Genomic DNA, 27,151 nt, shown 5'->3' with positions numbered 1-27,151 from the left:
CTGGCAATGGTCAGAGGCACCAAGATGCGATCTTAAGTTGTATAGTCCCTGCCCAGAAAGATGCTTCCTTGTTTACAATATGATTTCTTTTTGGCATTTGGAAGAATTAAACTAATTAAAAGGATTCATACCTTCCAAGTCTCAATGAACTCTTCTCCATATTTAGTTATCCTATGGGGACTGAGGTGCATAGTCATTTACTTAGGTAATTAGGCTAGTTGTTATTTTTTAAGGGCTTTTTACTTAAGGTATGATCATTTTATATAATATTTTATTTCCAAATAGATGCCAAAGTATTCTCATTCCAAATGGTTAAACTGTGAACTTAGCCTAGGAAAATGGACAGAAACTCTCCTTTTGACCATACTTCTAAAACTGATCTGTGATTTGGGAGAAGCCATTATGCCCTTGGGGGAAGCTGGGGTCTGGGAGGTGTGAGGACATTGAGCTCAACCAAAGAGACTATGCCGTAATCAAGAAACAGATGAAAAAGGACAACTCCTGTAGACTTTGCGTGGCTGGGCTGGTAGGTGAAGAGGCAGTTCCTGCCCCTGAGAGCTTCTCAGTAGCACCCAGCTACTCCTTGCTGGATCCTGTAAGCCTCACACCCAGAGGTCTTCATTAGGTAGAGCTCTTTTTGCTAATAAAATACTCCTCTCCACAGGACCCACATCTGGGAAGGGTCATAGAAGGTGCAAACAATCTAAACTCTCCTCTGGCAGGTTTCCCTACAACATGGAAAAAGTTTGAAGAAGCTGCTTATCTTGTCAAACACTGGCATGAGAAATCCAGACTCACAGTCTGTCAAACTAAAACTCTGTATGTCCTTTGAATGACATGTTTGGTACACTGCCATGGTCGGTGTTGAGACAGTTACCGGTAGCCCTTAATAAAAAGTAGCACGAGCCTCGAGGGGCTCTGGGGGTGGGAATCAGAGCGATGAAGATAACAAGGTGGGAAAGAATTCGTGGTATGACTGCATGCGATTACTACCCTCCCTACTCCAAATAGCAGGGAGGGATGCTCCTGGAGGAGGCAGCAAGCGCCCCCCACCTTAAACCATGCTAACAACCACAAAGGAACACACAGCACGTTGTTTGATTTTTAAAGACCTTCAATAGAGGGATGTTCCAAAACTGGTTCACAGTTTCTAATTCACTCACTTGGTTATGATGGTAATCATTTTTAAGCATTTTTACTTGAACAACCAAGAATATAAATGTCCTATATTACCACTGGGACTTCTTTCATTCAATATGTGAAGTTTATTTGATGTATTATGCATTTCGATTAGCTTCTGTCCTTGAAGCTACTGTCAGGGTCAGGGTCTCACCTGGAGCACCAGGGCTCCCTCTCGGGCCTGGATGTGCCCCCAGCAAACCTGAAAGAGACCATTTTGGAGTATTACTATTTTATATGCGGTTACTTTCATTTATGCCGCTTGGTCAGTTTCACTTTCACAATAGAAGGCAGTTTAATTACCAAACATCCAGACCCCTTTAGAGATCATCAGTTCTGTGGGAGAAGACTCTCTAGAGCCGTGAAGGGTTACACTGCCACTAGCCATTCAGTGCAAAATAAAGCCGGGGATCCGAGCCAACGAGCAAGTTGTACCTGTTTCTCCCTTTTCTCCTGCTGGCCCAGGAATTCCATCGCGTCCCTGGCTGCCTCTCATACCCACCGGTCCAGGAGGTCCTAGGAATCCTGGAGGTCCTGAGAACAGAGATGTTGTGTGTAGAATTCCGTTAACGGTGCTCCTTTCCCAGAACTGTAGTTATGTGACGCTCAATTCACAGTGAAAACTGTGAACCATAACACACTGTCCTGAGGATTATCACTTGAGGATGTGTGGGCTGGCAGATCTTTGAGTTAGGTAGGTATAAATACCTAAGCTCACAGTGTTTGCATTTTTGTCCCGGGACCGAGGAACTGGGAGCTGCCTTCTGCGGGGCAGCAGATAGGAAAGTATACAGAGATTCCAACCTCAGGAGAAAATGTGCCTCCCTCGTGAAGGGGAAATAGACAAAGTACAAAAATGGAACCTGGAGGGCCTTTGACTCCTGGAGAACCAGGCAAGCCTTTGATGCCTTTTAACCCCAAATCACCATCAGGGCCCGGCTTTCCTATATATGAAGAGAGAAGAGAAGGAAGGAGAACAGCACAAGATGAATGGTTACAATGATGGCTGAAGCGGTCAGTTCTTACAGTCGCCTGTGCTCACATTGGCCCTCGGGTCTTTGTCTTGGCTCTTTCTCCACAGGGGCACATGGGAGATGTGTCGAATCCCTTTCAAAGGTGTGTGCGCACCAACCACATGGACCACCCGGTATCTGATGTATTACTTCAACCGGGAGTTAACAGCAAATCCACTGAACCTTTCAGTATTTGAAAAGATTGCTTAAATAGTATCTTCAAGTAAGTGGCAACTCAGTAGCTTGACAGTTGTTTTTAATAAAACAAAAGAAAAACTTAAACTCAAATGGTAAGCAACTAAGAAAGCCAACGCTCAACCTGGAAACAGGCCAGAAAAAAAAATCGCAACAGTGTTATGGATTGAATTGTTCCCCCCCCCCATTCACATGTTGAATTCTAACCCCAGTACCTCAGAATATCACTGTATTTGGAGATAGGGTCTTTAAAAAGCAGTTAAGTTAAAATGAGGTCATTGGGGTGGGCTCTGATCCCATATGACTGGGGTCCTCACAAGAAGAATTGATGAGGACACAGACACACAAGAGAAGAAGACCATGTAAAGACACAGCAAGAAGATGCCTAATACAAGCCCAGGAGAGAGGCCTCGGAGGAGACCAACCCTGCTGACACCTTGAGCTCGGACTCCCAGCCTCCAGAGCTGTGAGGACATAAATTTCTGTTATTTAAGCCACCCAGTCTCTTTTGTTATGGAAGCCCTAGAAAACTAATACAAATATCATGAGACTGGACAGTGAACTAACATTTTGTGTCTTTAGGCTGAATTCTTTGAGACAGCACTTAAGTTTCATTCATAGGATCAGGTTTTTTGCTGTTGTTGTTTGTTTGTTTGTTTGTTTGTTTGTTTGTTTGTTTGTTTGTTTGTTTGAAGTAGGCTCCCCACCCAACATGGGGCTTGAACTCACCACCCTGGGATCAAGAGTTAGATGCTCTACTAGCTGAGCCAGCCAGGTGCCCTCTACAGGATCAGGATTTTAGATGTCAGCCCACCAAACTGGCTGATCAGTAAAACTGGGCACCCCCTGATTAATTCACTGTTCCTTAGTGTCTAAGAATTTGAAAGTCAAAGTCGAATAAAATCAACTGTTGTACAAAAACCTAAACAGCTTCCTGTTTGCAGAGCTGATTCCAGGAGGGAAGGGCTATGCTAAGTGTCATGCTTCTGGCTTTCAGAGTTATAAAGCTCACGCTCACCTGGGTGGCCAGGACTTCCGGGAATTCCAGGGGCTCCCTCAGTTCCAGCAGGCCCCGAATGTCCAGGGGTGCCAGGTAGCCCTCTTTCTCCTTTCCTTCCCATGTCACCTGGCAATCCTGGGTCTCCCTTAAAGTCAGTCAAACACCTTTAAAATCCTCATATAAGCAGGATATGTGATCAGAATCGCATGTGCACTATGTTTGCTTGCATTTAGTTATTCAGTTATTTAGTTAGCAACGCATATGACATGTCTGCTATGTGCCGGCACCGTGACCAGTGCCAGGGGCAGGATAGCAACGGTATTTGCGGAAACCAGTGCAAGATGCAAAGGCAGCACAGGTAAATTGCGGGGACGGTGATGAAACGGGAGGGGTAAGCTCACGAGCTGATAGCTGTATGGTAGGCATTCTGAGTTGTGGAAAGAGGATAAAAAACCCAAGTAGTTGCCTGAAAACGCAGTGGTATTGTCAGTGTCCTTTGCCCACACTGAATCCAGACACTTGCTGATACTTAGAGACTCACTCCACCACCAAAACGTAACTACTTCAGCGGCCGTTATACCTTTGGTCCCGGTGGTCCTGGCCATGTACCTGCCGAATAACCTGGCTCTCCCTTATCTCCTCGGAGACCGTGAACACCTGGGAGGCCCGGTCTCCCAGTTAAACCCGGTAGTCCCAAAGTTCCCCTGTGTCCTTTAGGACCTGAAATTAGGAAAGAAGTCAAGTAAGATAGGGCAACCCAGGGATCTTGAAGCATTCCACTTCTATCTTTGGCACAAACCACCTTTCTCCCAAGAAGCTGGCTTTTCAGAATCATGAATGCATCGGGGAGTTATAACAGATGATTTTTATACGATATGAGTACTTTGTTCTCACTTGTGTTCTAATGGCACACAGTACATTTGTCTAAAAGTAAATCTAGTTTTACACCAACTTTCCATCAGGTGAGAAAGCAAAACAACAAACAAAACAAAATTTAGAATTAGGAGCCAGCATGAGCTTTAAGCTCGTAATAGGATCTTACACCTTACCTGGCACCCCCATGTTCCCCATGCTTCCTGGCCCACCACGTGGTCCTGGCTCTCCAGGATTCCCAATGCTGCCCGGATCTCCCCTGAGGCCTTGAGAACAAATTAAATAGTCACATGCCCTGCACGGTTTTGGACATAGCAGGTGCTCAATAAATATTTGTTGCTTGCACGAATGAATGAATTCTAAGCAGCCAGGTCAGCTAGTTTAAGTGCTTGTGTAGCTGCCTTTTTGCCTCCAGATGACGAGGGGACTGAGGACCCAGAAAAGGCAGAATTAGAGAAAGTTAGATTCTTGGATTTCAAACATCACTATCATCCTAGGACCAACGCCAGCAGACAAGAGGGGGCTCCTGCCACCATATAACAATAGATTTTCAAATGCAATACTGAAATGTGATTGCCCACGTAACATATTTTGTCACTGATATGGTCATAGAGAAGAGGGGTCTATGTTAACTCAGTTTGAAAATTTTCTTTGCAAAATCAGTAGCTTGTTTAAAAGAGGCAGATCTGAAAACGTCTAAAACGTTATCTGATTTTCTTCTCTGATATCTGATACTGTGATAGGCTATAGTATGTATATTTCATAACACATATCAGCAATGCCAAAATAACATTTGTAGTACAAAAATGCAACTTTGTGCAAGTTAATATTTTTTGGTTAATACAGGCTGACTATAAATGGCTGCATGTGGGTTTAATTTCAAAGCAAATGTCTGTTGGAACACTGTGGAAGCAAAATTCATATTCAACCCAATAAGTCAAGAGACACGTTTTGGTTACATTTATATCTGGGAACATGTAGAGCCTGAGATTTCTATCAGAGAATCAGCTATACCTGGTGGACCCGGTGGTCCAGGTGGCCCTTCGTGTCCTTTGAAACCTGGTAACCCCGGAATGCCTCTGTTTCCTTTCTCACCAGGCTTTCCAGCAAATCCTAAAGTTAAAAACCATGTATTAGAAACACAGATTAGAATTTTATCAGACTTCTCTACTTCCTGATTTAACTTGATGAGATGTTATTGTAATACCACATAACGTATTTGTTAAGAGCATGGGCAGATGTGGACTCTTTTCCAAAAGAGGATTAAATGAGATAATACGAATAAAGCATTAGCGCAGTGCCTGGCACGAGTTAGTTCTTAAATAACACTAGCTATGATAATATTTACACTTTAAATAAACATTTTAAGAATTAGTGGCCTAAATACAGCTTCTTTAATTTTTTTTTTTTTTTTGTAATGACAAAGGACCATTTACTACACTGTTCTTGCCAGACTATCTCTTTCTCAGGTCTATTTATTACAATTATCATTTACTAAGTAATTAGTACACAACAAACATTATTTTCTTTTATTTATCTTATTTAATCTGCAGCCAATGTCAGTCTATGCTCGAGCCTTTCCAGACTGGGTGTAAAGATGACAAAACTGAGCCTCTATGAAGTCAGCAGACTAATCTAGAGTCATCATCAATTGGTGGTAATGCTGGGATGTGAATCCAGCTCTGTAAGCTGGAAAGCTCATAAACTTCCCACAACACCATCCTACTTGCCATAAACCATGGTCTTGATCACATTATTCTCTGGCTTAAAAATATTCCTGGAATCTGTAATATCTACAGGGCAAATTACAAACTCCTTCCACTGGCATTTGAAGCACTTACCAACCTGTCTACAGCCTGGCTTTGTGCCTTTTCTCAAGCAGATTCCCTTCCTTGGGCTGTTCTCCTGCTTACATCCTTATTCATTCACATAAGGACTGAGTATCTAATTAATAGGTCTTGTGCCAAGCACTGGAAACATAAATCCTGTTCCCTTTCTCCAAGTTTTTAGTGTTTAATTAGGGAGTCAGCCAAGTAAATAAACAATTACCACCCAGTGTGATATGTTCTATAATAGAGTTGGGCACAATATGCTTCCGGGAAAATTTTCTGCAAGAGGGGACTGTGTGTGTGTGTGTGTGTGTGTGTGTGTGTGTGTGTGTGTGTGTAAGACTGACCAGGAGATATTTGGGTGGAAAGAGCAAGAAACAGGACAAGATGCCCAGGCAAGAAACTAGCATATACAAAGGAATGGTGAGGGGCAGGTGATTAGCTTATTTTCTTTTGTAACATTTGTTTTTTCTATTTATGTCATTTATCACAATCTAAAAAAACCATATTATTTAGCACATTTATTTGCTTTGGGTTTGTGGGGGTTGGCAAGCTACAGCCTGTGGGCCAAATCTGGTTTGGTGTTGTATGGCTGGAGGGCTAAAAATATTTTTTCTATTTTTAAAAGGTTGAAAAGAAACAGACAAACACTAAAAAAGAAAAAGAGAATATGCAACGGGGACCATATGCGGTCCAGAAAACCCCCGATATTTACTACCTGGTCTAATACATAAAATGTCTACAGACCCATTAATGTCTCTTCCCCTCTACCCCCCACTAACTGTATGTTTCCTCATGACCAGGGTACTACTTCTACTGTGCTCACTTCTATGTCTCCAGGACATAATAAAATATCCGGTCAATAGGTACTAAAACGGTGAAATTGTTGAATAGATATCTGTCATGTGGCTGGTGAGGCAGGCAAAAGGCTAAGTGACAAACAAACTTTGTATGCCAATCTAAGTTTACTTTTGTCATACTTGGCAAAAAGGAGGTTTTGAGGCTTATAACTTAAAACAGACTAGTAGCAATTTAAATACAGCGGACCCAAATGCAGAATTAACATAGAAATAAAAACTCATGCATTAAGGAGACAACACATTATTGTGCACGGCACAGAAGACCCCGTTTTCATCCAGGCTTGGGCCACCAGCTGGCTTTGTGACCATGAGCAGGACACGAAACACCAGGTCTCACTGTCCTCATTTGTCAATTACAGGGATTTTCTTGGATATTTCTTAGTCTCAGAACCAGCTCTGATGTTCTGAGTCTGAACAGAAGGCTGTACCTTTGAGGCCTGGTTCTCCTTTGTCCCCCAGTAAATTGGATATTTGAGAAGGCCCCCGAGGTCCTTTGTCTCCTTTTTCCCCCTTGGCTCCTGGGGGCCCTTTCTCACCCTTTGCTCCCGGAATTCCAAAGCTACCTAGAAAACAGAAGTAGCAACTTGAGTTCCTCAATTCCTGAAGTAGTTCATAAGGATTCAAACACTGGCAGTGCTTACCATAAAACAGAACAAAAGGGAACAGATAAACCAAACTGGCAGTCCCATGACGGTAGTGGCATAAGAGGGCAGGGAGAAAATTCAACTCCATTCAAATGGAAAAAGGAATACAGAAAAGAGCAAAATCAAAGACATGGTTCTTTCAGGGAAACTACTTTTCCCTCAAAGGATAAAACAGAATTTATTTTTCTGCTAAATAAGCGAACATTGCTCATGCTTCCTGATTCTGGGAAGTTACTCCCTCACTTACCCCTCTGTCCTGGGGTGCCTGGGTTCCCGGGGGGCCCAGGAGGGCCAGTATTTCCCGGATGGCCCATCATCCCCATCATTCCTTTTTCACCTGTAGAAACAAGTTCACACAAAGCAGGTCAGGTTGTGTAGAGCGACAGAAGCAAAATATTCCATAAAACAAAGTGAGTTATACTTCTAAGGGGGGGGGTGTTGAAGGAATGGTTCTGTAAATAGAAAAATAACTGTATTTATCTGGGAGATAGGTTAGTACACAGTCTTTATTACATTATGTATGTAGAGGTCATTGGTAGCAAATTACATTTGCAGATGAAAGTACAACGTGTTGAAGTTTTGGATTACTCCCTCCTCCCAATCCTTGACCAATGGCTTTCTGTTATAGTCCCTTATTTTATTTTCCTCAGAGCAGTTGTCGATCATTGAACTTAGTTTTTAAATGCATCTGTTACGGTTTCCCCCACCGTCAGAGGTGGAGTCTTGTCTGCTGATGGTGTCTCTAGGGCTTGGAACAGGGCTGACATGTGGTAGGAACTTAATAATATAAACGAAAGAACAATTTGCAGATTAAGTTTTTCTTCTTGGTTCTTCTCTGGAGGAGAGATCACTGAGGTCCTTAGGCCATGAGACTATTGGAATATTCTTCCCAAACATATAAACTATAAAATAGTGATGAAATAAAAAGAATGATAAGGGAATACTATGAACAACTACATGCCAGCAAATCAGATGACTTAGACAAAATGCATAGATTCCTAGAGAGGCACAGATTACCAAAACTGACTGAAGAAGAAATAGAAAATCTGAGTAGACCCACAACAAGAAATTGAATTAGTAATGTAAAGACTTCCCACAAAGAAAAGCCCAGACTCAGATGACTTCACTGGTGAATTCAACGAAATGTTTAAGGAACATCCATTCTTCACTAACTTCTAGAAAACACAAAAGAAGAAAATACTTTCCATTTTGTTCTATGAGGCCAGCATTACCCTGATACCAAAAAGAAAAGGACAGACTAGTGTCCCTTACAAATATAGATGCAAAAATTCTCAAGAAAATACTAGCGAATGTCCTTTAATAGTAACATATAAAAAGGATTCCACAGCCAAACTTGTCATACCCTGGGTAATTGAGAAATGGGATCATTCCACCACCACCATTACCCTGCTCTCTGATCCCTTGCAAATAATTCAGTAGGAAACATTTACACTAACTGAAAGAGGAGTGTAGAGTCAAAAGCCAAGGCCTATGTCCAATTTATACATCCACCTTAAAAGAAAATGTGGAAGAAGGTAGAAGAAGAAAAATAAAAGCACAAAAAAGGATACCTGATAATCCTAAAAATCCTGGATTTCCTGGATATCCTTTTTGACCAGGTTGTCCCATTTCACCTCGATGACCTGGCATTCCTGGTGGTCCAGCTTCTCCAGGAAAGCCTGATCTATCCAAGCCTGGAATACCTGGGTCTCCCTTTGGCCCTGTTTCACCTCTTCTCCCTATATATGAATAAATGAATGAATGAACACACAACTGCTTTCCCCACCAACTCCAGAAATACATTTTTTATGGCTATAAATATTTAGCTGTGTGATTATGGACAAACCACACATTTATCTGATTGATTGATTGATTGACCTCTCCTTCTGCACAATTTCTAAGATCGTTTCTAGCTTTAACATTCTGTTTCAGTGATTTATGCAGTAATAAAGTGTAGAATTTAGGTCTATTTTCTAGTCCTGCAGACACATCCTGGGACTGCACTTTACAACTGTAGCTTAGCCTTTAACCTGCAGAATACATACACAACCACTCAGGTGGACGTGAGCCACCGGATACTTCTGGAAATAGTAATAGCACTACTACAACCATTAATGTCTTGGCCAAAAATTGGTTTGTGAACATAAAAGCAATGTGATAGCCTACAGGCATTAGCTGAGTTCTAAAGGATTTTTCTCAGTTTATAGATTTGAATGAGAAGAGCCAACAAAACAGAGTAAGTTTCACATAATCTGGGCCAGCCAGCCTGCAGCGTTTAGGTTTATTTCATACTCTTATTTTATGTTGTTTTGGAAGCAATTAACTACGTATCTATTTACCACTTGATATACTTGTTGAGGTAAAGATAACATTTTTTCTGAGAGTTTATATGTATTTAAATATATGCACAAATATAAGTTTATATGTATCTTCAGTGTTCATATTGTCTTGCATACAAGACACAAACCAATTTTATTGTATTAATTTCAAGTCTCTTATGCTCTAGGTGGTACTCACTGCAACAAATCCATGACACGGTTTAGATTGCTTAAATAACATTTCCCATTGAACAGTGGTCAGGTCTTGCTGCTGGACAGTTCCCATCTTAAGTAGCAAAGCACAGAACAGGAATCTCATGTCACCTGTCGACCTAATGACTGGTTTCAAGGCCCTCCTCTTACCTTGCTGCCCTTCCAATCCATTTAATCCTGGAAGTCCCTGGGCTCCCCTGGGACCCACCATGCACCTTCCTGGAGATCCTTTTTCTCCAGGTGGTCCAGGCTTCCCTGGATCCCCTGCAAAATAGAGTCCAGGAATATATTCAGGTGCCAAAACCCAAGGTCCTAGTACTGTTATCACAATCTTTCTCCTGTAACTTTCCCCCCAAATTGAATCTATATTTAATACCACTGATATGCCTGTTATAAAGGACAGAAGGAAAGAAGGAGGAAGAAAAGAAAAAAAACAAAAGTAGGGCAGCAATGCTGAATGGAAAAATAATTAGAACCCACAGATTCTATGTGTTAAACTAGAAGTCTGAAAAGAATTCTTTGTCCTAGATTATCTTCAACTTGCTGCATTTTAGCAGAGCTCATCGTGGAGAAAAGTAATCATACTTGCTATTGTACCTTGGAGTCCATCAACCCCTCCAGTTCCTGGAATTCCAGGGAGACCTGGAGGTCCAGGGAGTCCAATTTCTCCATTTTCCCCAGAATTGCCTCTTTCTCCTGGAAAACCTGGTGTTCCTGGTTCTCCAGGCATGGCTAGTCCTGGTTCTCCCTGTGGCACAGAGATCATGTTAGTTTCACTATGTAACACTTCCAACTCTTTCTTGGCTGTTGACTTGAAAATAATCCCTTTTGCAAAGTTATCACCATTCTACCATTCTTTCCTTTTTAAACTCTAGCTGCTAAGTTTCCTATAAAATTATGTTTGACCATTCTTGAGGCTCTGTAACTGACACCTTTGCAGAAGACTGAAATTGTCTGTAAACAGTCTAGATGTCTCTACTTTTGACAGCTTTTCTCATAGTGATCCACACTTTTTTAGAGCTCTTCCATTTAAAATAATCTGAATGTTTCTGAAGATTAAGGAGGAAGCGGGGAGGCAAACCTGTCTTCTAACACCTTTTCTTTTCCTTTCTAAAAGGGAGGGATGGTTCAGAGAAGCATTAAAAAGTATTTAATATCTTCATCATCTACCAATATATAGATACTTTCTACACCCAGAGCATCCTAACTGGCTGATTGTGATTGCCCCCCGTTGTCCCCACACATCCCTCTGAGTTTTAATTCTTGAAGACCTTGGCTCCTGGGAGACCCGGTTCTCCAGGTGACCCGGGCTTCCCCATTTCTCCTGGACAACCTGGTGCTCCTTTTGCTCCTGGAAAACCTTGTTCTCCTACAGAGAAAACACAATACATGTTGCAGGTGTAGGCTTAGTAAAAGATTTAGCGCAGTTATCTCTGTTATTTTATCTAATGTTTTAATGAGGCAAGTCTCTAGAGATGTTTTTATGGAAGTCTGAATGATGAAAAAGCCAACTGCTACATTAGCAATTAAAAAAAAATCCATTCCAAATCAGATCTTCAATTGAAAAAATGACTTTCTTCATTTTGTTGCTTTAGCATAGCTACAATTTTGATGCGGCAGTTCCACTGATCCGGTCGACCATTTGGCTGACTTTTTCTTTTGGAGTATATTTTACATAAAATGTACAGCCAAATGAATTTTTGCATGTCTATAAATCTATCCAAGCATGACCCAGACGAAGATATAAAGCATATCTGGTGCCCTAGGTAGCCTTTCTCAACATGGGTTGCTGAAGACAATTACTTCCTAATGCCACTGAACATATGGATTAATTTCTTTCCTATAGATTTGTAATAGGAGAATTGAGAAAGGAGTCAAACATATCATTTGTTCTGTTCTCTGATTCACAAGATGAAACCCTGGTGAATCAGGGCTGCATTCGAGAGTTCTTTTGTGCCCCTAATTTGACAAATTTTTATTTTTATTTTATTTTATTTTATTTTATTTTATTTTATTTTATTTTATTTTATTATGTTAAAGATTTTATTTATTTAACAGAGAGAGACAGCCAGCCAGAGAGGGAACACAAGCAGGGGGAGTGGGAGAAGAAGAAGCAGGCTCCCAGTGGAAGAGCCTGACGTGGGGCTCGATCCCAGAACGCTGGGATCACGCCCTGAGCTGAAGGCAGACGCTTAACGACTGCACCACCCAGGCGCCCCTTGACCAATTTTTAATTCACCATTAGTTTATGGGATTATTAGGTTCAACTGGGAAATTTTGAGCCTGAACTTTCATGTATTTCTTAGGCTACTTCTTGTCCCCATAGTTTATAGCTCCTTCCAGAGGGTGAATCCATGGGGCTATTAAGTGAGGATGCAATTCTTAATGCAGGGTCCACGAAGGAATAGGCAAAAATATGGGCCAGGCTGCATTACTTCAGAGATCATTGGGAAGACATCCAAGAAATTGGAGTCAAAGACATTCTTGAAACGATTACATTTTCCATTCAAATATTCATAAACTGAGATCAATATTCCCATATTTGTGCAAGACTAATGAATGATAAGCACTAATGACATATTAATCTAGGAGATCAAGTACCAAAAAATGGATTATATTTTGACAGACACTTTAAATAATACTGAAACAAACATAAAAGGATTATAAAATCTGAAAATCTATGCAACAACCCAGGGACTGAAATGGCTAGTATGTCATCCTGGACAAGACTCTGATGTATTTGTTAGGTTATTGTTTGAGTTCTCAGCATCTGGATTTCTTTGGAGTGATTTCCCTTCAATGGGAAACAGCATTTGTTCCCAAAGGAAAATAACGTCTGTAATTTATAGGGGAGTATATAGGAAAACCAGTTATTTGTGATTCAATAGTTCTTTTTTTAATTATAAAAGAAATGTATAAAGTGAAAAATGCATAAATGTAAAAAATACAGACATTGATTAAGAAGTAAAGAAAAAATTCCTCATAATTCCACACTCAAAAAGAATCACTGCTACTATTTTGGTGAATTTCCTTCCAACTTTTTCTACTTATTTTAAAAAATTTAATTGAGAAGAGATGCATAAATCTATGTGAATTCTGCCTTTTCCCTAACGTTGTAAAGGTTTTTTTTTTTTTCCTCCCCATTTAAAATGGGTGGAAAACATTATTTTAGATATTACATTATGGATCTTTTCTATGTTATTCATGACATGTATTTATATTTTCTAAATAACCACAATAAACCTTATGTTTTAAAATTTGTACATTTACCCTTAGGTCCAGGGGGCCCAGGGAAGCCGATTCCTGGAATTCCTGGTTCACCATCAGGCCCAGGAAGACCCGGATCACCACATTTTCCTATGGATCCAGGGACACCTGAAAACACACACACATCCATATAAGAAACTTCCCTTCATCTTGCCCTGAAACAAAAAGTCTCAGTTTCTGTGTCATTCTAGGCCTTTTTGGAAATTAAGAAATAATTTTAATATAACCCCAACTGTATACTCTTCCTCTCCATTCTTATCCAATGGACTAATCATTAGGAGCTACAAATAATGTTTAAGATAGAATTTAATTCCTACAAAGAAATATTCTAGGTATCCTGAACTACATAAGTCTCCCTTCATGCATGCAAAGTTAAGTTTTAGATCGTATTGGCAAAGAAGTCACATTTTCAAATGAAGTTGCAGGAACTGGCTTGATTAACCGCTGGCAAACATCACTTATTCCCCCATCAAAAATCCATGGAGATTGTTCTGCTCTCGAATTCCTTTTAAGTAATGGTATTCTTTCTTTCTTTCTTTCTTTCTTTCTTTCTTTCTTTCTTTCTTTCTTTCTTTCTTTCTTTCTTTCTTTCTTTTTTTTAATCAGAGGCACCAATGGGAATAATCTGGACAATCTCAAAGAACGACGACAAGTCCACTGCCTGTGGGCTTGTTATCTCACAGAATTCTGGCCTCTGCTCTCTTTTGATGCCAACAAATACAGTTTTCCCTTACACAGAGGACAATATTTTTTGATGCCATGCACCAGACTTGGCAGAGGGGATACTCACCAGGTGGACCTTGGGGGCCAGCATGGCCAGAGGGCCCTGGAGGTCCTGGGGGCCCTGGGACTGGTGTTGAAATACCAAATTCTCCTTTAGGACCTTAAGAAAGTTTGTGATCATAAGATTGGTGTGCGTATTGAAGCTTTTTTTTGGTTCAGAGGAAACAAATATTATATAAGGGGTTTATAAACATATCCCAAGGAATAGAAAAAATAGTCTCTGCTTCCATAGGCTTCAAAACTGGTGTAAAGATGACCAACCCCCACTGAAACTTGCTTACTCAATTGAAGAATACTTATAAGCCTTGACTATTGCCTAAGCTTTGTTTTAATTAGTAGCCCATCTCAATTCTGGTCTATTGAAAGTGAGGCTATCTTAAAAAAAATCGATAATATGGAATTCAGCTTAAACATGGGTGAATATTTATTTGGCAGGATATTTATTTATTGGGCCACTAGTTTGCATGGGAAGGAAGAATGGTATGCTGAACAAAACATGAAGTGTGGCTTGGGCACATATCTTAACCTCTCTGGTAAGTTCTTCATGAGTCATTGGGGAAATAAAACCTACCCAGCCCATAAAGATTTGAGCTAGTGTGGTTATGGTGGCCAACATTAAAAACATGCCAGTGCTATGTATTATACATATACTTATAGAAAAAATAAGTTTACAGTAGTGTGATGGGAAAAATTTGATGATAATATATTTTATGACAATGGGGTCCTTTACTAGAAATTCGCATGTAGAAAGAAGAAGATCTGAAGATGGATTAGAAGAACTTTTTCTGTAAAAGGCCAGTTAGTAAATAATCTGGGCTTTGTGGTCCAGATGGTCTCTATTGCCACTACTCAACGCTGCTGACGTAGCGTGGGAACAGCCAGAAACAATATGTAAATGAACGAGTGTGACTGTGTGCCAGCAAAACGTATTTATGGACGCTGAAACTTGAATTTCATTTCATTTTCACGTGCCATAAAGGATTATTCAAAAGGTCTTTTTCCCCCCCAATCATTTAAAAATAGAAAAACCCCTTTTAGCTTTTGGGTCATACATAAATATGTGGTAGGCTGGATTTAAACTATGGACCGCCATGGTTTGCCAATCCTTGGATTAGAACAGCAGCCTCAAAAATAAGATGCAGGGAGAAAAAAGGGAAAAAAATATATATATAATCAAAAACAAAGCTTTATGTACATGTGTGGACAGGAATGCGTGCAAACAATTTAAAAATATAAATACTTGTGGGGAGGCACTTACAGATTTTTTTTACTGATGAGGGATACTATAAGAAGATTTGGAGGCCATTAGTTAATTGGGTCTAACTCTTTAAAGTGATGTTATAAGTAAAAAAATGATATGATGGCATTGTTTGTTGAAAAGTGTCAGCAACATGGCAATTCTCATCTTTTGCCATGTTCTCTGCCACAGATAAACATTGAGGATTGGATCCCTCCTGAATCCACCAACTATGTTCAGTACATGTGGATCCCAAAAAGTTACTGGGACTTTAGAACTATTATCAGAAAACTTTTCTTCATTTATCTTAGCTATTTTGAAGTTTTATTTATAAACCATCCATTGGATTATGGGTCAAAAAGAACAAATTTGCAAGAACATTAGTGGGCCCTTGAGACTTACGAGAGGCTTCTCAAGCTCAGTATCATGGATTTCTGCCTCCCGTTTGTTTACCATGACTGACTTCCACTCATTCCATATATTTTTTTTAGAGTTTTTGAAAGTAATCTCTACACCCAACATGGGGCTCAAACTCAGAATCCCTGAGATCAAGAGTCGCAAGCTCCACCGACTGGGCTGGCCAGGGGCTCCCCACCCCATATATTTCTATTAGTAAATGGAAACAGACTATCTTAGGAAATTTCAGCTGGGCTGCTCGGTAAAGGGAAAATGAACGTTCTCTAACCTATCCTACGTATTCTTCCCCAGTGTCTGTGAGTTGACATGTTCTACTCATCAGAAGCAAGTTTCTCTGCATTCCTTAGTCTTGGGGGAACTTCACTCGCCCTAGGAACCATGGACCTACTCCATAGGAAAACAGGACTGGAAAGAAAACTAACCAACCGGCTTCTCCAGGTGGTCCAGGGGCTCCAGGAACTCCTTGGGTGCCCTTTGGACCAGGCTCTCCCTGTGGTCCATAGTTTGGTGGTCCAGGCGGTCCTGCAGGTCCTGGGGACCCAGGGGTGCCAAGATCCCCTGGAGGACCCTGGTCCCCCTTCTCACCACTCAGGGCCTGTGACAATAGGAATATGCTTGGATAGTGCTTCATTCCAGTATCTCCTCACACGGGTTAATCTTACCCTGAATAGGACGACCAGATAAGCAGCCAATGAGAAAATCTTGAATTACAAAGCAGTTGGCATTTGAAGAGAATTATTATTAAAATCAGAGTGTGGTCTGGTTTCTGCTGTTTGTGCCCCTTGGACTTCAGCAGCATTTCATGAGCTTGGAAATCTCTTTTGAGTCCCCCTGGAGGTGTCCTCCAGCAGAAAGTTATACATATAATAGCCCCTAAAACTTTGTTCCCATCAGTCAAGAGTTCAAATAGCTTTAGAGCAGTCATTCATGGAAATAGCAAATTTCTAAAATAAAACCAGTACAGCAAACCTTTGTTTGGTCTTCACAGGCTATTTTCATCACAAGGGAGATACAGATACAGATAGACTGTAATCATTTTTTTCTTATAAAATATCTTTTCGGTTTTTTAAAGATTTTATTTATTTATCTGTCAAAGAGAGAGAGAGCAGAAGCTGGGTGAGCTGCAGACAGAGGGAGAAGCAGGCTCCTTGCTCAGGATGAGGGACTCGATCCCAAGACCCTGGGTTCATGACCTGAGCCGAAGACAGACACTTAACTGACTGAGCCAGTCAAGCATCCCATAAAATATCTTTTTGTAATTGCACAGGCTATAACTTTGGAAATGACTTGTATATTTTAAACAAGTCAAATGTGACACAATAATAGAGTTCCTCTTCCTCCTCAGTATGGCCCCAAATAATAAATTTGACTCGATTTTTCATTGTTCAGTATCATTGGGTGACTGTTGGTTTTTTTCCTTTTTCTGTAATGACAGGGCATAAGACTCAATATATCACCTCCTTAATTTTTTTCTTTACTTTACTTTTACTGGAACTAATCAGGAAATTAGTGAGATGCAAAAGGAAGCATCATGTGAACTGTCTTAATACTAGACCAAAGAATTGTAGATTCTGTCCTGTAAGTGTAACTGCACTCCCCCCCTCCCCTGAGACAGCCAGGCCCCTTGTCAGAGAGTCTGAGAAACCCTGAACCCGCTTGGTCTCAGCCAGAAAGTGTTTTGTTGTCAGAAAGGTGTCGGGAAGACCGTATACCACACCTATATCTTGGAGAGCCATGCTTTATACTCTGATACTAAAGGGTCTGTAAACAAATCTTCACATTTATTTGCCAAGTTTTCCTGGTCAAGGTGGGACCCTCTTAATTGGATAACGGCGATAAACCCTGGAAGAAGCTGGTATTTCCTGGAGCGGGCTGGGCAGTGCGCCTGGCAAACTTCTCACAAATACACTGGGGGAGGTGCTCAGCCTCTGACCCCGTGACATTTTAAAATCGATCCCGGTAGGAATCTCTCAAGTGAACCTGTGAGACATTCTATCCCTGTCCCTTGAAAAGAGGGAGAATCAACAGAAGTGTAAGTATTTTGAATGACAAAACATGTATCTGTTTACTTGAGGGCACTACTCCTAAATATTGTGGTCTTTAAGGGTTTATTTTTACTTAAAAGAATGAACACTGCCCCCAAAATATTGACTAAAACTGTCCGTTATTGATCATTTTCTAGATCTTGTCTATAAACTCACTGGATAACATGGAACTGCAACTAGTGTAGGAGACAAGGTCATTATCAATGCAGAATTTTAGTTGGGCTAAAAGCACCCCTGAGTGCCACCTCTGTGTCGAAATACTGTGCATATTTGCTGGGGTTATTACGGCTCCTTTGAAGGCACCTCATTGTGCAGTTGGAAGGACCCACTGTGCTGAGTGGCCAACCATTTTCCGAATGGAAATTGCCCAATGTCACTTCAGAGCATTTCAATTGCAGGGAAGGTGATTTGAAAAAAGGTACTCGATACCCACCGGTTCACCTTTGGGTCCTGGTGATCCTTTGATCCCTGGAGTTCCAGGAATTCCATCCAAGCCCCTTCTTCCGGGATGCCCTCTGAGTCCGGGGTCCCCTGGGGCACCCACTTCTCCCTCAGGCTGAGGTGCTTCACCTTTTTCTCCTTTAAGTCCTGGACCCCCCGGAGTCCCCGGGAATCCCTAGGGCAGTACAGAAACAAGGCTGCATTGCCTTTGAGGACAGCCGTTCTTCTGCCAATCTTAAAAAAAAAATGTCAACCAGACTTCTTCAATTTTAATCAATGTGGATTTTTTTCTCAGACACTTTCTTGGGCCTACAAGTATAATGTCAAGCTTTTTGGTTTTCTTTTCTATTTGCTTCCAAAACTGGAAAAGAATACAGTTAGCCCAATTCAATGCAACACACACAGTAATATTATTCAATACGATACAAACATCATCATAATTTAGATTATGTTAGAATATTGCTTAATTTTAACATGCATCTATGGATAATTTGATTTAAATATATTTATCTTTCTATAACTTTCTGATTCACTGTGGCAGTCAAAATTTTAATTTCTAAAAGTTTACTAAGGTTTAATTTACATATTATAAGATGTATCTGTATACAAATACAATTCAATGACTTTTAGTAAATTTGTACATTTATGCCACAATCACCACAATCCAGTGTTAAAACATTTCCATCACTTCCCCAAATTCCCTCAAATCCATTTGATGTCAATCCCTGTTACCAACCTCAGCCCCAGGCAACGACAGAGCCACCTTCTATCTCTCATACCATTTTAAATGATTATAAATTCATTACTTCATTCACTTATTCATTCACACATCATTCATTCATTTATTTAATCAAGTATCTAATATTAAGTACTCTTTGCCAAGCACCACACTGATAACCTATGTTGGCACAACTGTATTTCCAGGGTGTGCTATTTCCCAAATTAACACGAAAGCTTCCAAGCCATGAACTCTTACTGGAAATCCTGGAAGACCCACACTTCCTGGGTACCCTGGGCTTCCTTTAACGCCAGCTGCCCCTTGTCCTCCTGCAAAGCAATGAATTATTAAATATTTATTGAATGCCAACTCCGAGTAGCCAGGGTAATACAGTATATGAAGAGAATAGGGTGTTTTCTTCTGAGGAAAGAAAGACAATTTGTATCTTAAAACACAGAGTTCAGGGAAAGTAACATACGCTCATTGTGAAAAACAGAGTCAGAAAGACGAGAGTAAAAAATCACCCATAAATCTACCACCAGAGGACAATATTTGCTAAAATTTTCATGTATGTTATTTATAAAATTTTATATCCATAATGCACTGGACATATACCTGATATTTGGGAATCATATGTCAATTAATATGCATATGTCGATAAATACAGATTTACAGCTTCACTTAAATGGTTGCATAGTAGGGGCGCCTGGGTGGCACAGCGGTTAAGCGTCTGCCTTCGGCTCAGGGCGTGATCCCAGCGTTATGGGATCGAGCCCCACATCAGGCTCCTCCGCTATGAGCCTGCTTCTTCCTCTCCCACTCCCCCTGCTTGTGTTCCCTCTCTCGCTGGCTGTCTCTATCTCTGTCAAATAAATAAATAAAATCTTTAAAAAAAAATAAAAAATAAATAAATAAATGGTTGCATAGTAGCCTATCGTGTGGTTAGCCAACATTCATTCAGCTAACTGCTGTTTTTAGAATTTAGATCATTTTTCAACTTCAGCTGTGGTAAACAATGCTATGATGAATATCTTTAGGTATTTAGTGCTTCGCACTTCTCCAATAATTTAAATAAATTCCTAAAAGTGTAAGTGCAAGGCCAAATGGACACAAACTCTTCGGAGGCATTGGATATCTGCTGCCAAATTGCGTTTTACTGTGCAATTTTACACTTCCTATAGGTATTTAAATATCTCTGTAAAGATGATCCCTTTAGAGGGCCTTTTGGATGGATCTCAAGCCAATATGTTAACAAATGTATATTCAGATTGTATTTTTTGCAAGATTTGAGTCAGGATATCTTTTTTAATAGTCTTCCCAATGGTTTTCCTGTTTCTGTGAGCTATGCCTGTATATACGCTGAGTGTAGAGAAACCAAGGAAAATACGACACTGCTAGCTGGTCATCAACAGTGAGCTGCCCACCTGGGGCTAGAGGTCACTCAAGGGGAACGTAGGGAAATGATGGTTGCTTTCCTTCTATTCTTCCTCTCCCTCCCCCTCTCCCCAGCTCCTTGCCTTCCTTTTAGTTTTTGTTTTAATAGAACATTTCACCCAGAGCCTTAGGCACTGAATAGAAGCTGCATGAGGACTAGAGTCAGGGAGTCGGGGGCAGAGATTACAGAGTAACTAAGGCGTTTATGAAGCAGCAGGAAGGATTTGTGGGTGACAAAGGACTCTGGCTGAATGCATGTCCTCTATTGATGAACATGGTGCCACATTGAGCATTTCTTCTTTGGATTGACACCCAACCTCCTCGAAGAGCCCGTGCCAATGCCAATGTCTACTTGATGGTGGTAACATACAAACAGTCCCTTATCTATGTTGCCAGGTAGACCTTTGGATTAACTTGCTTCCAAGGGAAGCCCCTGGCACAGCAACGAAAGGATACCAGTGTAGAGAGCAAGAGCACGGCTCTGGAGGAGAGCATCTGGATTTGAGTCCAGGCTTACCACTTCTGAGCTCTGTCACCTTGCACATCAGTTTCTGCATCTGTTAAATGGGGCGAGTGACAGCACTGATCTCTAGGACTGATGTGAGGAATAAGGCACGGACGTACATACGACCCGTAGAACAGTGCCGAGCACACACTCACTCTGACTTGAGCTCTTGTTGGTTAATGCTAGATCATTTGATGACTGTCTACAGACCAAGGTGGTCATGGCAGAACCAGGACTGCAGGCGACACAGCGTGACAGGCCCTGAGTAGCCAGGAGAGTGGCATGAGGGCCAGAGGAACACAACTAATGAGACTTTCTCTCCCTCAGGGTTTTGTCCACGGCCAATTCTGTGACTGAGGAAGGGGGGGAGGTGGGGCAGCAGAGATGTGAAGCCTGGAGCAACCGTGTGGGGTGGAGGGTCCTGGTCTGGCACAACAAGAGAAGTGACACCGGCTCTACTTAGCTCTCAGAATATTGGCCTCTGAGATGGTTTCTTCCCTCAAAAATGGAGTTAGTGGCTAATACTGGAAAAAAGTAAGATTTCAGATAAAAATCCTCATTTCTTTCTTCTCATGAAAAATTGGAAGATTTATCAATACAGGGCCTAAAATGCTGAAAAGTAACAATAGGCTGGAGCTGGTGTGGGATGGCCCCCTCCAATGTCCCTTCCAGTTTACCACAGTCCTCACCACGCTATCGCCCCCCATTGGTGTGCTGACTTATTGCACTTGTGTCCTTCTGAAGAATGAAATAGTGCATCTGCCCTTGGCTCTACCAGAAGTAGGGACCTTAAAAAACAGACTGAGGGGAGTTGTGTTTTTTAAGAAAAAAAAAAATGAGAGCGAGCTTATTTTTTTATGGAAGAAAAAAGTGGTATGTGTGTGGGATGGCTGCCTTACCCCTCCTAGTTCCTACCCCTGGAGGAATGCCAGTCTACAATTCATGGGGAACCCCATGGTTTGCTAGAATTCAGCAACTAAAATGGAACAGGGGGAAATGCCCGTTTTTGTGTTATTTTGACTTACTTTATGTTAACAGAGTATGTTTTTGAAAATCTTTAAGTTCATGCAAACCATATCATGACATCCAGACATCCTATACCTTTTTTCATCACCCAGTGAGCTGACACTTTTGTACTTGCAAAAACTCTTGCATGCAAAGTGTCTTTACCTGGTATTCCTTTTATGCCATCCAACCCTGGCAGTCCTGGGAGACCCGGGGGCCCTGGGATGCAAGGACATTGTATGCACAAGAGGCCAGGTTCCCCTGCAGTGAGAGCACATGTACATTATTCATAAACCTACATTGAGTTTGCAGAAAGGACAGATGTTTTCCAACCACACAGGGATTGATTAAATTAAAAATCGGGGAGGGGGTAGTAAAAATCATTAAGGATGTTGTGCATGTTAATAAAAAATCATTCATCTAGGGGCACCTGGGTGGCTCAGTTGGTTAAGCATCTGCCTCTGGCTCAGGTCATGATCCTGAGATCTTAGGATCAAGCTCCATATTGCATTGGGCTCCCTGCTCGGTGGGGAGTCTGCTTTTCCCTTTCTTTCTGCCCCTCGCCCCCACTCATGCTCTTGTTCTCTCTCTCTCAAATAAATAAATAAAATCTTTAAAAAAATTGTTCATATATTATATTGGCTTACTTTATCTACCCAACCTTCTTAATATTCTTAGAGGAAATCCTGAATCAAGAATAAAATATCTACTCTCTCAATACCTCTCTCCTTCAGTGCAGGATAAAACTCATATTCTAGACATCTCCCACAATTTATTGCATGGGTGCTAAATACATGATTGATTCACAGGTAAATGAATACTTTGAGGCAATTCTTTTGGAAAAGAAGCCATCTGTGACTGCAGTTGGGGAATCGTTTTGAGGGCGGAGTCAGTGATAGGAAGGATGATGAGAATGGCTTGCTTTCATTGAGCAACACCACTGATTGAACCAACCTTTGGGCCCATCGACTCCTGGGATTCCTGGAAACCCTACAAGGCCTGGGAGTCCACCATCTCCGGGTGGACCTTGGCGAAAAACGATGCCACCTGCAAAAAGACAACACCAAAGCTAGTGTCTTATTTCTTTATGTGTTTTTTATTCAGTTAGCAAGGGTTTCAGTAAGATGTATTATTTTATATGCATTTCCCCCATATTTGTTTTGGAGGCTGCCTCTTTTGAAGGTTATTTGCAATTGAAGACAGGGGCGTTGACCAGATTTCCTTTCTAACTACCCACATGTGATATTCTTTGATACTGATGTGGTGATTCTTTGAAGTCTTGTTATCTGGCTAGTTCTCATCATAAAATCAACCCATGTTATTTTATTCAATTATTTCCAATTATTCCAAGATTATTGTTTTAGCATGCTTAGGCAAAGGGTCACATCTCATTCTTCTCTTATCTCAAGTACACTGAATCTCCCTGATACACTGTAGATGCTTGATACGTACTGAGTGAAAAGATTCCGACAGAGTTTCTTCTGTTTTCTCTGAATTGCTTGTTCATGTCAATTGAGTTTGTCATTCTTCAAGAAAGCTCTTTCCAGTTTTCCACATGTCTCTGCTACCATAATGTTACAACGAACAGCTAAGGCTCTTAAACTCTTATGTCCTATGACCAGATTGTTTGGTCTTGCCATTTCAAATCTAGGTTGAAGGTGATGCCAATGAAACTAAATATTTCAAAACAATGCCTATAGCGGCTCCAGATTTCAGAGCAACAAGGTATCAGCGGGAGCATTTAATTGAGGTGGAACAGGGTGTAGCAATGTTTGCTTGACTCTGAAAGGAAAGCTCATTTTGTGATCCAGTTTTCTGTGTCTTTAAGATGATTGGGTAGTTCTCTTTAAACAGTAAAATGTAATGACAGTTTTGTACTTAAGGCAGACATATATGTACGTTTACACATCTATACATTTGTATTTACTTGCACAGTTTCATAGTCATTTCATACTTGATTCAACAAATACTTGAGTACCTCTATGTTTCAGTCCCCTGTGCTACATGCTGAGCTTAAAACAGCAAACAAGACACAGTCCTTGACTTCAAAGAGCCTTGAGTCTCATGGGGGAAACTGACAAAGACAGGCTATGTGAAAAACTCTACTATTGGGATAAGCTTGAGTGTTACAGGATGTGGGCTCACTGAAAACGTTCTGCAGGACTTGACTTGAAGCTGCAACTGGATGAACAGACAGGTGTTGCTTAGATAAGAGAAGACAGGAAGCCAGGGCCATCTCTAAGGGGAGAGGATGCACAGTGTCTCGCAGAGGGAGCTGTATTACCACAGGCGCCCGGGGTCCAGAGCCCGACTACAGCACTCATTAGTTCCAAGAGCTGTGCACAGCAGGCCCCTCGTCGATAAAATGAGCATATTAAACCTACATCTTGAAAAAGATTGGGAGGACTAGAAATTGTTAAAATCCCTGACACACGGAAAGGTTTTAGTTTAGTTTTATTTTGGTGTGTTTTCCACATAGGTTCACACCATAGCTTGACGGGTTTTGTTCTGAGACATTATATCGTTTGATTGATGGGATAATTTCTTAAACAGCCATTGGCCTAAAGGGAAGCTTTCATTTTTTTTTCCAGTATTGCTCAAATAGCCAGACATTTAACTGAATTATCTTGTTAACACTAAGAGCTTTCCAGATTATTCTTTTGGATCTTCCAGGTTTATAATCACACTATCTATAAATAAGAAATCCTTCCTTTCTTAAAAACAAAATCCTGGACACACAGAAGATTCTTAAGGCTATTAGGAGGGTTGAGTATAAAACACAAGGCCTCCCAGGCATGTTCCAGAGAGGTCTTTTAAGAGACAAAGAACGACCCATCAGTTCTGAGGTCCTGTGCACCTGTCAGCCAGCAGAGAATGCTAAGTGTCTCTGTGGGAGGCTGGCGATGAGAGGGCAGCTCCAGGCACTTCGCATCCTCTAGGCTGCAGCTCTGTGGTCTCTGACCCACCTGACCTGGCAGCATCTTGCCTCATGCCCCTGCTGCACACCTCCAGCCCGCACCTCCTTGCCCTGCATTTGCCTGCTGACGCCAGGGCATGGGATGCCCCGGGAGCCATGCTAACACAGCCTGGAAGCATGTGTGTGCGTGTGGTTAGTCTGGTCCTGTGGGATATAACTTTGACCCATGACTAATAGGAATCGGTGGATAAATTCTTGCCTCTTGTTCCTCTGGGACAGATTGTCCTGAAACAAAGTTGTAACTTCCAGGAAGATATTTTTCTCCAGGGACCAAGCAAGCTGTTGCAAACTTGGCCAAGGCCAACCTGATAACCGGCCCTCCTTCTCTGCCAACCTGATAACCGTCCTTTGTCCCTACCTCCGGCTCAGCCCTCTGTGGGAGCTCGGGCTAAAGCTTTGCTGCACCTGCGAAGTGCTCAGTCCACCCGAGCTGCTTTCACAGATAGTTCATCCAATGAGACAGCAGCCGAAAGGTTGCTCTTATACCCACACAGACTGACGGCCAAGCTGCAAGTGGGGTTCCTTACCACGGATTTGCACATATCTGCTATCAGGCAAGGTACATAACAGTGACCCCATTAGGTATCTACCTGGTGGTCCTGGATATCCCGGCAACCCTATAGGGCCTGGTGAACCGGGACAACCTGGGGACCCCGGAGGCCCCACTGCATTCTTTCCTGGGGGCCCTTGTTCCCCTTTACTTCCTTTCACGCCTGGAGGTCCGGGGGCTCCTCTGAGGCCAGGCCTCGATGACCCTTGGAGAAAAGAATCATTTTAGTGCATTTTAAATGTTCTCCTGATTCATATATGTTACTTTTTCAATTGCAAAAAGTAATACATTCCTGTTAACAAAAGTTACACAGTCGAGAGTATATAAAGCATATAAAACAAAAAGAGAGTATCTTCCTTCCTTCATCTGTGGCCCTTGTGAAACTAGGACAGCACAGCAAAGCTCAGTGCGTTCCAGTCCCATGAGGTAGGACAGGGACTTCTTTATTACAAGGGGCTGAAAGAGAGTCAGAGATGGACTGGTGGTTTTTTTGTTTAAAAGGACCTCATGAGAAATTCTTCCATATGTGCTGCTTTGTAGATTTTTTCATGAGTGACTAGAAGATACCTACCTTTCAGTGTCTGAAATGAGAGAGACTGTCCTAATTGGATTACATTCCTGCCAGTCGTCTTAGTTATAAGAGCATGGCGGGGAGGCGGGCATCTCCTGGGAGAGAAGCCATGCCAGGTGGTACAAAGCCACTTCGTCTGTCCCTCTTAAGTTGACAAGGATGTGAGGAAAGGGCCAGTCTCGAATCCCTGCCTTTAACTATAAAGAAGAAAGACCTCACCACCAAAGGGCTGAGAACCGGCAGGGGTAATATCTGATTATTTCTGATTATTGAGCATAAGGATTTTGCCAAAAAAGCAAATCCTTCTGATCCACATATGTTTTAGAGCTTTCTAATTTTTACTCACTGTTTTCCTAAAGGAGGCTATTCATTACTTGGGGGGCCTGGTGGGGAGAAAAAACTCTTCCCTAATCTTTGGCCAGACCTCTAAAATATCCTTTTGTATTCCAACTTCAAGAGACGCCCCTTGTTAACAGTTTTGTGTATATTTTTCCATGCACATACAAGTACACACAATATTCATCCATTTAACTATTCTTTTACAATGGCAATACAAAATACATCTAATTCTGCAGTCTGCTTAATTTCAATTCATTTTCCCAAAATTATGAAATAGTTTAAGTATACAACAAGGTATAGAGAAAAATGTGATCAATGTATCAAATCTTTGCTATTTTTTTCATGGTTCTGTTTCCTCTACAAAATGATGCATGATAGCATTACAGTTATAATTAAAGCCACTGAGGTTATTCCTTGATTAAATGTCCTTGATCCTAGTCTTCCTCTCTCAAGAGGCAACCACTCCAATAACTTGTGGGTGTTTAAACACATGAAAGTTTAATCTATGGGGAGCCTGGGTGGCTCAGCTGGTTAAGCCACCTACTCTTGGTGAGGAGGTTGGGGAATACACGTGAGGTTCAGTGGGGTGGGGTCCGGAGCCAATGACCAAGAAAGAATTCTTGAGGCGTCTTTGGTGCAAAACTGGTGGTTTATTAAAGCACGGGGACAGGACCCATGGGCAGAAAGAGCTGCTGCCCCAGGGTTGTGAGGAATGGCCTATTTTATACCCTCAAGTGG

The 27,151-nt window shown here is 41.4% G+C and overlaps 1 protein-coding gene across 6 annotated transcripts in view; it reads right to left on the bottom strand.

The window, feature by feature from the left end:
- The window catches only part of COL4A3 (collagen type IV alpha 3 chain), a 137,200-nt gene that overhangs the window by 20,590 nt on the left and 89,459 nt on the right, over positions 1–27,151 (bottom strand). For all 6 annotated transcript variants that reach the window (XR_006775786.2, XM_045775279.2, XM_045775277.2 and 3 more), the window contains 21 exons: positions 25,544–25,708; positions 22,931–23,023; positions 22,142–22,237; positions 19,291–19,361; positions 18,307–18,489; positions 16,255–16,423; positions 14,182–14,274; positions 13,395–13,499; positions 11,396–11,493; positions 10,722–10,872; positions 10,275–10,388; positions 9,165–9,332; positions 7,841–7,930; positions 7,378–7,512; positions 5,275–5,373; positions 4,437–4,526; positions 3,968–4,107; positions 3,406–3,532; positions 2,043–2,123; positions 1,615–1,713; positions 1,334–1,381 (listed from right to left, as the gene is read on the bottom strand). Coding sequence is in view for 5 of the 6 variants with exons in the window: in XM_045775279.2 (XP_045631235.2) it covers positions 1,334–1,381; positions 1,615–1,713; positions 2,043–2,123; positions 3,406–3,532; positions 3,968–4,107; positions 4,437–4,526; positions 5,275–5,373; positions 7,378–7,512; positions 7,841–7,930; positions 9,165–9,332; positions 10,275–10,388; positions 10,722–10,872; positions 11,396–11,493; positions 13,395–13,499; positions 14,182–14,274; positions 16,255–16,423; positions 18,307–18,489; positions 19,291–19,361; positions 22,142–22,237; positions 22,931–23,023; positions 25,544–25,708 (2,415 nt within the window). In the remaining variant the exon portion in view is untranslated. The remainder of the gene's footprint in view (positions 1–1,333; positions 1,382–1,614; positions 1,714–2,042; positions 2,124–3,405; positions 3,533–3,967; positions 4,108–4,436; positions 4,527–5,274; positions 5,374–7,377; positions 7,513–7,840; positions 7,931–9,164; positions 9,333–10,274; positions 10,389–10,721; positions 10,873–11,395; positions 11,494–13,394; positions 13,500–14,181; positions 14,275–16,254; positions 16,424–18,306; positions 18,490–19,290; positions 19,362–22,141; positions 22,238–22,930; positions 23,024–25,543; positions 25,709–27,151) is intronic.

The sequence above is a fragment of the Ursus americanus genome, chromosome 1, assembly GCF_024610735.1.
Source record: "Ursus americanus isolate L20-20 chromosome 1, mUrsAme1.1.p, whole genome shotgun sequence".
NCBI classification, from domain to species: Eukaryota; Metazoa; Chordata; class Mammalia; order Carnivora; family Ursidae; genus Ursus; species Ursus americanus.
This window is presented reverse-complemented; position numbering and strand designations above follow the sequence as displayed.